We start from the raw sequence: 11,153 nt of genomic DNA on the forward strand, positions 1-11,153 counted from the left end.
ACATATATATCATACTGAAGTGGAAGGTACTCTAAACAACCTACCATTACATATATATCATACTGAAGTGGAAGGTACTCTAAACAACCTACCATTACATATGTATCATACTGAAGTAGAGGGCACTCTAAAAAACCTATCATTACATATGTATCATACTGAAGTGGAAGGTACTCTAAACAACCTACCATTATATATGTATCATACTGAAGTAGAGGGCACTCTAAAAAACCTACCATTACATATGTATCATACTGAAGTAGAGGGCACTCTAAAAAACCTACCATTACATATGTATCATACTGAAGTGGAGGGTACTTTAAACAACCTACCATTACATATGTATCATACTGAAGTGGAGGATACTCTAAACAACCTACCATTACATATGTATCATACTGAAGTGGAAGGTACTCTAAACAACCTACCATTACATATGTATCATACTGAAGTGGAGGTACTCTAAACAACCTACCATTACATATGTATCATACTGAAGTGGAGGGTACTCTAAACAACCTACCATTACATATGTATCATACTGAAGTGGAGGGTACTCTAAACAACCTACCATTACATATGTATCATACTGAAGTGGAGGATACTCTAAACAACCTACCATTACATATGTATCATACTGAAGTGGAAGGTACTCTAAACAACCTACCATTACATATGTATCATACTAAAGTGGAAGGTACTTTAAACAACCTACCATTACATATGTATCATACTAAAGTGGAAGGTACTTTAAACAACCTACCATTACATATGTATCATACTAAAGTGGAAGGTACTTTAAACAACCTACCATTACATATGTATCATACTGAAGTGGAGGATACTCTAAACAACCTACAATTACATATGTATCATACTGAAGTGGAGCGTACTTTAAAAAAAACAAAGTATACTTTCACTGGTCGTACGAAGTATGTATTAAGTGATTTAGATGAATTGTGTAAAAATAAATTCTGAAACTATACATACCGTATTTAATTAGAAAATACTGAGCATTCCCTACATCTCCATCATTGTTGTATAAAGATTTCGAGACTATTTAGTAACTGCTTCTGCTTCTGGTGAAAATTGTACAATAAAATTTGTTGAGGATTTGTTTGGTTGGTAAAAGAAAAGGGGGTTTTCTTCCGGTATAGTGTAGGAGCCTTTCTCCTAGGGGGTAGAAGTAACATATCTAACGTCACCGGAAACGTAAATTATTTAATTTATTCCATAGAATCGACTAGAACGCTGCACCTGAGATATCATGAATTTGGTTGTGTCTTGTAATCTTTTACTTGCTTTTCACGCCCAAGATCAAATTATTTGTTTATTCGGATCAACAATTTACAAAATGACAAAACTTCATTGACCACGTTTCAAAGTTGGAACGCTGACAATTTCAGAGAAGCTCTGTTTATTGATTTTCTTAACTTCCTAAATGACTTTCCTTTATGATTATTTCAGTTAGTTTGCATGTAAGTCAGGATGTTCAATAATTGAAATAAATAATAGTAAACTGTGAAAGGTTTATTGGCATAAAGCTTCCAAGTCAAAACTTCTTTGTGTTTACTTCAGTCATAGCTAAAATAATAATTTGCATTTCATAATCTATTGGGTATGAAAAGAAATCAATATCTTACAATAGAAACAGCAGGTGATTAAACTGAAGCATTTATTGAACATTCCAATTTCTTTATTATCAAGAAAAACAAAGACATTATGTAGATGGTTGCGTCTTCTTTAATCTTTCAAAATTTATTAGGATGTGTTGATTATAAAGTTTACCTATCATAGTGTCATTGTTTGTTCTTATGCCTAGAATTTTGTTATATTTGTCATAAAAAACCTGTATATCATTTTCGTGTTGGAATTAACACTTTATATGTTTATATTGATACATCTGTTAATTTTCGTGGGATTTTCCCAATAACACATTGCATAATTTATCATTTCAAAATACTGACCTTTCTTGCATTATCACCAACAATTAATTTCATTAGTCTTTTCATATATTATTGGTACGGCAGGGCTAAAAAATCAACAAGATGTATCAAAATTATGACACGTCACAGAATTTCAGTTATGCATATCATTATGTGCAATAATTTTAACTTTATCTAACATGGCTTTTATCATGAAGAATTTTTCTCCTCTTTTATACAGTCATCTATCTATTCATCTTATTCCTAACACAGATGATGGCATAAAAACCTTTTCCTAACTATGTCTTTAAAAATTGCGCCTACTTGGAGTACAAGGCTCACTTCTTCACGTGATAGTACACGTGATTTGTTTCTCGTCTATAATTGTTAATTTTGTTGTAAGATGGATTATTTAAAATATTTGTTTGCGTCAAAAGTTCACAAAATGACAAAACTTTGCATGATGAACTGTTAAGTCTAAACGCCAACAGTTTTGAAGTATCTCTGATTACTGAGATGTGAAAAAATTAACGAAAATTATATACTTCGAGATTAATTACACTGAAATTCCCTATTTAAATAAAGACTTCCCTAAAATCTTGAGCCTCCCAACTTTTACTTGCTTCTCACGCCCCTAATCAAATTATTTGTTCATCAGAATCAAAAGTTTACAAAATGACAAAACTTCATTGACCACAATTCAAAGTTGGAACGGTGACAATTTCAAAAAAGCTCTTTTTATCGATTTTCTTAACTTCATGAATTATAAATCTCGAATTTTTTTAGCTATCTTACTTGTAAAAGGCTGGCTGCCCCTTCTTCCTTTATGATTATTTAAGTTAGTTTGCATGTAAATCAGGATGTTCAATAATTGAAATAAATAATAGTAAACTGTGAAAGGTTTATTGACATAAAGCTTCCAAGTCAATACTTTTTTGTGTTTACTTCAGACATAGCTAAAATAAAAAATTTGCATTTCATATTCAATTGGGTATGAACAGAATTCAACATTTTACAATAAAAACAGCAGGTGATTAAAATCAAGCATTTATTGAACATTCCATTTTCTTTATTATCAAACAGAAGCAAAGGCATCACGTAGTCGGTTGTGTCGTCTTTAATGTTTCTGAATTCGTGAAGGTATGTTGATTTTAAATTCCATCTGTAATTGTATGTTTTTATGTAATCTGTCACAAATGACTTATATAAATAATTTCAGTACTCTACGCATGTGTTATATGGACAACGCTTGTCAATTTTGATGAAATTTTTAAAAAAACGGTAATTTATTTTGGATATTTTACCATTGGAAAAAAAGGACCTTTCTCATTTTAACATAAACTACACATTCCAAAAGTTTGTTTAAACATTATTTGTATGTAGAAGCTACAAAATGACAAGATGAGTCAAAATAATGACACGTCAAACAATGTTAGATATGCATGTCATTATGTGCAGTAATTTTACTTTTTTCTAACATGGCTTTTATCAAGACGTGTACAACATTTTCATATTTTCATTAATTTGTTACGTCTTCTACAATTTACAAATCTTCTCTTAAACATATTCTGAATTGTCAACCAAAAACAGTCAACAAGATCTTAATGATCTTTGGTCAATTTAGATGGTATGTCAACGTACAACCATTAATATTATAGTGAATATAGATCCAGAATATTTACATCAAAAGAAAGTATGAAGTTTATTATCTAGATCTTTATATTTCGCAAATTTCGCGTCAGATATCTATGGAACAATTAGTTGCTACAAATTTGCATGATCACTATTTTTGTGTTCTTTCTGTGTTTTTGTTGAAAGGCATTTTTGATATGAATAACATTTGTTGATTTTGATGGGGTTATTTTAAAAATTTTTAAGCAATCACAAATAAATTTTAGATTATTTAACGTTAAAACACTGAACTTTCCAGCATCATCGCTAGCAATACGATGTAATTAATCAAATATTCCGATTCAGTAGACGTCTTTTTAGATTTTTATTAAATCCCTTTGCAAACGACCCCATGGAGTTAAGCTCGAATGCCCGACTGTCACTCATACTTCAGGGGGTCCTTTGCCTCCTCTCCAATAAGCCTATGCCACACTCAATATTTTTGTAAGAAACAGACACCTGGTACTGTTTTGTTGACGTAAATGTAAGACAATTTTTTTGAGCTTTTTTGTCATTTTCTAGATTTTCCAAAACATTTCAAGTGTTAGGCATGTTTTCAGAAACTTTAAATGCATGCAAAGAAACACAATAACGAAATTGTACATGTTATGGCATTTACATGAAATTTGCATGTCGATTACATACAGAATACTTTAAAATGGTAATAACAGAATTTACCACAATATTTTACAGTGTGTAATTAACTTCTTTTTTAAATGTTCGCTCTGACACAGTCTCAATCTCCATTCTACACAACTAGAATGGATTTCTTAGGTTTTTTTCTATAAAACCTGACTTACATGACATGTCCTATATTTTACACGATTTTCTTATTGAAAAGGAAGAATACTTGAAAAGTTTCTAATGGTTGTCTTTACAATTACTTCTAGAAGGCAATCAGATCATTTATAAGAAATAGGAATTCTTTTTAAATGCAAAGGCTATAGCCGTTTACAGAACACTCTACATCATATTTATTTCTATTGTACAGCTGACTAAGTAGTCATTTTATTTAAGTAGACTGCCTGCACAAACTTTGTACGGCAGTTAGACAAATTGTTAAACACTTTTCTAAGTGATAATATAACACAGTACCTCAATTTTTATTGCAACATGCAGTGGCGTCGCTAAAAGGGGGCCCAGGAAGGGGGCACACCCCCTAAAAATTGGCTGTGCCATTCATGTGCCCCCCATTTGAATTTTAGATAAGATTCTTCATATGCATCATTCGAAATTGTAAAAGAGGCACATAGCATTAATGTAGCTCTTACGGAATTCGCACAACTTTACTGTAAAGGGAAGCATTCTATTAGCTGTGTAGAATGATTGAAGTCTCTAGTGGGCAAGGAAGAACAAGTAATAGTGTGATGGATGTCATGAACGACATTACACCATATCATAGAACTTGTATGAGATCGTGGACAAGTATACTCGTAGACTCGAACTTGTACACACAATAATACAAATATAGCAATGACTAAGAGTAAGGCTCATGAAAATACTGCAATTCTGAGAGCATTATAAAATAAAACGTTTCATTAAAATCAATATTCTACGTAACGTTATAACACGAAGAATGTACAAATCCGCCAAGGTTTAACTGAGAGAATAAATAATTGAAACTATTCATGTTGTGATAAATATTTCAAAAATTTCCCAGTGGAGAAGCAATTTTTAGGGCCATTTCGCTAACGACTGACGTGGTACAAATTTTGTGCCTCCCCCCACCTCGCAAAATCCTGGCGACGCGACCACCAAAATGTAGTCAAATGCCTAAATGCAGGAAAACGAAAATGTCCAATTGCGTTGTTTTCAGCTGCCATCCTCGATATTCATTTACACGTACAAGTAAAACTGTAACATTACGTAGCTATGTTTGATCTTTAACAATTTTAGTTGTTTATAAAGTCTAATTAAACAAAAAATTTATGTTGATATTAATATTTGTATGACCATTAGATGGAGTCAAGAGAAGAAAAGAATTACAACTACTTGCAGAAAATACTTACAGATGTTAGAAAGAAACTTGTTGATGTTTTTATCAATGAGTGGAAGACTCATTACGAAGGAACCCTTGGAGTATGGGATAATTCAAAGCTTAGTGGTCAGATATTGTTCAATGATGAAATTTCAAAAAGGAAACCTCCTGGACAACATATTCTGTCAAAATTTAAAAATGGTGACACTAGTAAGTGGGATTGTACGACGCTATTCGCAGCGATATTGTTTTCAAACTTAATTGGAACAAAAATTGATCCAAAAGTTAGAGATGCTGTGAATGAACTTCGTGAAGTAAGAAACAAAACCGCTCATAATGATGATGGTAAATTATCAGATGCTGAATTTCACAAAATGGTTTGTGATATTGAAAAGTCGTTTAAAGACTTGAAATTTTTACTCCCTAAAATTTCCATTTCACTCACTGAAATTAGTGAAATAAAAAGTCAACGAAACAAATCTATTTCTTTTCAAGTACTTCCTTTCAAACCAAATCACGACAACGTTAAACGTACAGAATTACTTAATCAAATCACAGCAGATCTCAACAAATTGCGCAAAACTAACAAAAATGAACTAACATATTACTATATTTCTGGTAATCCTGGCAGTGGTAAATCTCAATTAGCTAGACAAATTTGCGAAGAAATGTATAACTCGTTTGACTGGGAAAAGAATACGACATTTGTGATGACACTCGAAGGAAAAGATATCTACACTCTTTTGAACACTTATGCTGACCTTTGTTAACGATTAAGCAATGATAAAACTGTCATTGAAAATATTTTAAAAGAAAAAAAAAGGAGAGAAGACAAAATCAAAGATTTTCAATTATTGCTGACACAGCAACTGAAATCTTGGCAAACATGGTGGATTGTTGTAGATAACGTGGTTCAACTAGATAAAATTTATCCTTTATTACCTCAAGTTGGTGATAATAGCTGGAAAAATGGACAAATTGTAGTAACTGTCCAAAATACAGATGCAATACCACCAGACGGAAATCTAAATAAACACATTTCAGTTAGTCATGGTATGAACAATGAAGAATGTCGACAACTTCTATCTGTCTTTTCTGGTATTCAAAATACAGAAGAAAAACTTTTAAAGTATTTACTAGAAAAATTAGATCGTCAGCCGTTGGTCCTGGCAAATGCTGCTTACTACGTAGGGGATGTAAATCGTGCAAATCCGACATTGACGTGGGAGCAATTTTTTGATAAGTTGAATGAAGGAGAGCGACAGAACATGGATGGCAATTTTCAAAAAATAAACTCAGCTTACTTAGGAATGATAACTGTTATGTTAGCAGTACAAAAAAATGCTGAAGAATCCATCTTGTTGGAACATGTTTTTAAACTTTTCTCAATAATATCTTTCGATCCCTTACCACAAGATGTTATAATATCATTTATTAAAAGCATTGATCCACAAATATCTGCAGAAGATGTCTGTCTTCAATTAAAGCATTGTTCTTTATTCCTTCGAACGGAAAACAACGACATCCGCCTGCACAGCGTTGTACACGAAGCCATCATAAATTATTCATCGCAGACCTTTGGCTGTAAACAAAACGAAAATAATTTTAAAAAGTCTGCAGCTGATCTTGCCTGTCATGTTGCTTGGGCACTAAATAATTTTAAAGACAGAGAAGATGAAATCAAAATAATTCCACATCTAATTAAATTCATAAAAAATTCATCATTTCAACATTTCCTAAATAAGTTGATCGATGTAAAATCATCAAAACAAAAACTTGATGAAAGAAATTGGAAACTTGCCAAATATTTTGTAGATGTTTTGGAAAGATTTTGCAACTATAAACTTGCAACTAAAGTACTTTATGAAATAACAGAAATTCAAACTAAAGTGTTAGGTGTTGATCATATTGATGTTTCATATTCGTACAACGAGCTGGGTTTATTGTATTGGAAGAATGTTGAATACGAAAATGCTAAAGATTTTTATGAACGAGCGTTAGAAATTCAAACAAAAGCATTTGGAACTGACCATGTTAATATTGCGACAACGTACAGCAATCTGGGTTTGGTTTACAAAGATATGGCAGAGTACGAAAAAGCAAAAGATTTTTATGAACGAGCAATGAAAATTCAAACGAAAGCATTTGGACCTGACCATGTTAATATTGCGACAACGTACAACAATCTGGGTTTCGTTTACAAAGATACGGGAGAGTACGAAAAAGCAAAAGATTTTTATGAACGAGTGATTAAAATTGAAACAAAAGCATTTGGACCTGACCATGTTAATATTGCGACAACGTACAACAATCTGGGTTTCGTTTACAAAGATATGGGAGAGTATGAAAAAGCAAAAGATTTTTATGAACGAGTGATGAAAATTGAAACAAAAGCATTTGGACCTGACCATGTTAATATTGCGACAACGTACAACAATCTGGGTTTCGTTTACAAAGATATGGGAGAGTACGAAAAAGCGAAAGATTTTTATGAACGAGCAATGAAAATTCAAACGAAAGCATTTGGACCTGACCATGTTAATATTGCGACAACGTACAGCAATCTGGGTTTAATTTACAAAGACATGGGAGAGTACGAAAAAGCAAAAGATTTTTATGAACAAGCGATAGAAATTCAAACAAAAGCATTTGGACCTGACCATGTTAATATTGCGACAACGTACAACAATCTGGGTTTCGTTTACAAAGATATGGGAGAGTACGAAAAAGCAAAAGATTTTTATGAACGAGCGATGAAAATTCAAACGAAAGCATTTGGACCTGACCATGTTAATATTGCGACAACGTACAGCAATCTGGGTTTAATTTACAAAGACATGGGAGAGTACGAAAAAGCAAAAGATTTTTATGAACAAGCGTTAGAAATTGAAACAAAAGCATTTGGACTTGACCATGTTAATATTGCGACAACGTACAACAATCTGGGTTTCGTTTACAAAGATATGGGAGAGTACGAAAAAGCAAAAGATTTTTATGAACGAGCAATGAAAATTAAAACAAAAGCATTTGGACCTGACCATGTTAATATTGCGACAACGTACAACAATCTGGGTTTGGTTTACAAAGATACGGAAGAGTACGAAAAAGCAAAAGATTTTTATGAACGAGTGATGAAAATTGAAACAAAAGCATTTGGACCTGACCATGTTAATATTGCGACAACGTACAACAATCTGGGTTTCGTTTACAAAGATATGGGAGAGTACGAAAAAGCAAAAGATTTTTATGAACGAGCGATGAAAACTCAAACGAAAGCATTTGGACCTGACCATGTTAATATTGCGACAACGTACAACAATCTGGGTTTCGTTTACAAAGATATGGGAGAGTACGAAAAAGCAAAAGATTTTTATGAACGAGCAATGAAAATTCAAACGAAAGCATTTGGACCTGACCATGTTAATATTGCGACAACGTACAGCAATCTGGGTTTAATTTACAAAGACATGGGAGAGTACGAAAAAGCAAAAGATTTTTGTGAACAAGCGTTAGAAATTCAAAGAAAAGCATTTGGACTTGACCATGTTAATATTGCGACAACGTACAACAGTCTGGGTTTCGTTTACAAAGATATGGGAGAGTACGAAAAAGCAAAAAACTTTTATGAACGGGCAATGAAAATTCAAACGAAAGCATTTGGACCTGACCATGTTAATATTGCGACAAAATACAGCAATCTGGGTTTGGTTTACAAAGATATGGGAGAGTACGAAAAAGCAAAAGATTTTTATGAAAAAGCGATAGAACTTGAAACAAAAGCATTTGGACCTGACCATGTTAATATTGCGACAACGTACATCAATCTGGGTTTGGTTTACAAAGATATGGGAGAGTACGAAAAAGCAAAAAACTTTTATGAACGAGCAATGAAAATTCAAACGAAAGCATTTGGACCTGACCATGATAATATTGCGACAACGTACAGCAATCTAGGTTTGGTTTACAAAGATATGGGAGAGTACGAAAAAGCAAAAGATTTTTATGAACAAGCGACAGAAATTCAAGCAAAAGTATTTGGACCTGACCATGTTAATATTGCGACAACGTACAACAATCTGGGTTTCGTTTACAAAGATATGGGAGAGTACGAAAAAGCAAAAGATTTTTTTGAACGAGCGATAGAAATTCAAGCAAAAGCATTTGGACCTGACCATGTTAATATTGCGACAACGTACAACAATCTGGGTTTGGTTTACAGAGATATGGGAGAGTACGAAAAAACAAAAGATTTTTATGAACGAGCGAAAGAAATTAAAATAAAAGCATTTGGACCTGAACATGTACTGCAATAATATACAACAATCTTTATTTAGTTATAAACAAAATAGCTATTGAAACTGAAGCATTTGGACTTCTATTTATCTTTTATTTTCTGGAAGCTGAAATACTTCTGTCTGTGAGAAACGTACAAGGAGATAGAAGTAGAAGAAATGAATTTGTAGCTTATTTTCAATGAAGAAGAAAATCAATTTCCCTTTTCATTTTAGGTATGTCTTCTTATACTAAAGCTGATTAGAAACAGTTGTGTTGTAGATTTCTTTTAAGAAAGGTTCAAATAACAACAGTTGTATATTTATAAAAGGTATAAATATATTATTGACAATATTCAAACATTTGTATTTTCAAGTTTTCAACTGTCATTTATTTGCTGGAACAGTTTTTATTAAGAAACTTGTATGGAGCTATCAAAGTATATTTATGAGTTTAGTTTACAAAATCTAGCTATTCAGAAGTTGTGAAGTTCCTTAAAAATGAATGTTGTTGGTTGGGTCATTTTCTTGTATAATGAGAGTAAATACTGATCTTACAGCAACCATGATCATATAAAATCCCTTTTTGAAATGCTGAAAAGCCCACAAGATTTGCTTTGCTATATAAGTATGAATACAGTCTTTTCTATATTTATTTCTATTCATTCATACAATTAACAAAATATACTTTCAATTTATGAGAATTGCAGTTGTTTTAAATGGAGATACAGTTATTATTTGGTTCAATCATACTTGATTTGGGGACTAACACCTTAATTGTCATGACAATGTTTTTTTTTTACTTTTGAGGAAATATTTATTTAATGATTGATTTAATTACCTAATGATTGATTCAATAATACTTTATTATAGTTCAAACTATAAAGGCAATGTAAAGTAAAAGTTATAAATAACCTGAAGAAGAAAAAGCAGGATATCATTGCCATAGCATTGACAGAAGTGAAAATGACACATTTAACTGTCCGACTACCAGATTTATTAATATAAAAAAACCAGCAGTGGTGCAGGATACTTGCTAACTTGGGGTGGGGGGGGGCACAAATTCATATATGCATGTCTTAATCCATTTGAAAACAATGGATTTCGAAGGAACTTAATGTGGCAGAACATGAATATATAAATATGTGCCGCCTACTCAAATTAAAGAGTCTGCTATGCCATTTATTCCCTGGGCTCTGGCATTGTGTGTAACAGTTAGTAATTCATTTTGCAAGGAACTTCTTCTTATTTTTTTCCCAAAACATTATTTGAACATTAGAGAAATTGTGTACAAACTATAAAAAGTTT

At 32.3% G+C, this 11,153-nt stretch overlaps 1 protein-coding gene and 1 long non-coding RNA gene across 2 annotated transcripts in view; one reads left to right on the forward strand and one right to left on the reverse strand.

The window, feature by feature from the left end:
• Window positions 1–6,695, forward strand: part of LOC124443379 — a 71,587-nt gene extending 64,892 nt beyond the window's left edge. Inside the window, exons 2-3 of the mRNA XM_046993874.1 lie at window positions 3,009–3,065; window positions 5,556–6,695. Coding sequence (XP_046849830.1) covers window positions 5,556–6,344 — 789 coding nt within the window. The 5' untranslated portion in view covers window positions 3,009–3,065 and the 3' untranslated portion in view covers window positions 6,345–6,695. The remainder of the gene's footprint in view (window positions 1–3,008; window positions 3,066–5,555) is intronic.
• On the reverse strand, window positions 1,726–7,024 carry LOC124443391. The gene is made up of 3 exons (XR_006947647.1): window positions 6,985–7,024; window positions 6,517–6,599; window positions 1,726–2,032 (listed from the first exon to the last, which is right to left on the reverse strand). It is a non-coding gene; the product is annotated as an uncharacterized LOC124443391 (long non-coding RNA).
• Window positions 7,025–11,153: the final 4,129 nt, after the last annotated feature.

Source organism: Xenia sp. Carnegie-2017, unplaced genomic scaffold (genome assembly GCF_021976095.1).
Source record: "Xenia sp. Carnegie-2017 unplaced genomic scaffold, XeniaSp_v1 HiC_scaffold_20, whole genome shotgun sequence".
NCBI lineage: Eukaryota > Metazoa > Cnidaria > Anthozoa > Malacalcyonacea > Xeniidae > Xenia > Xenia sp. Carnegie-2017.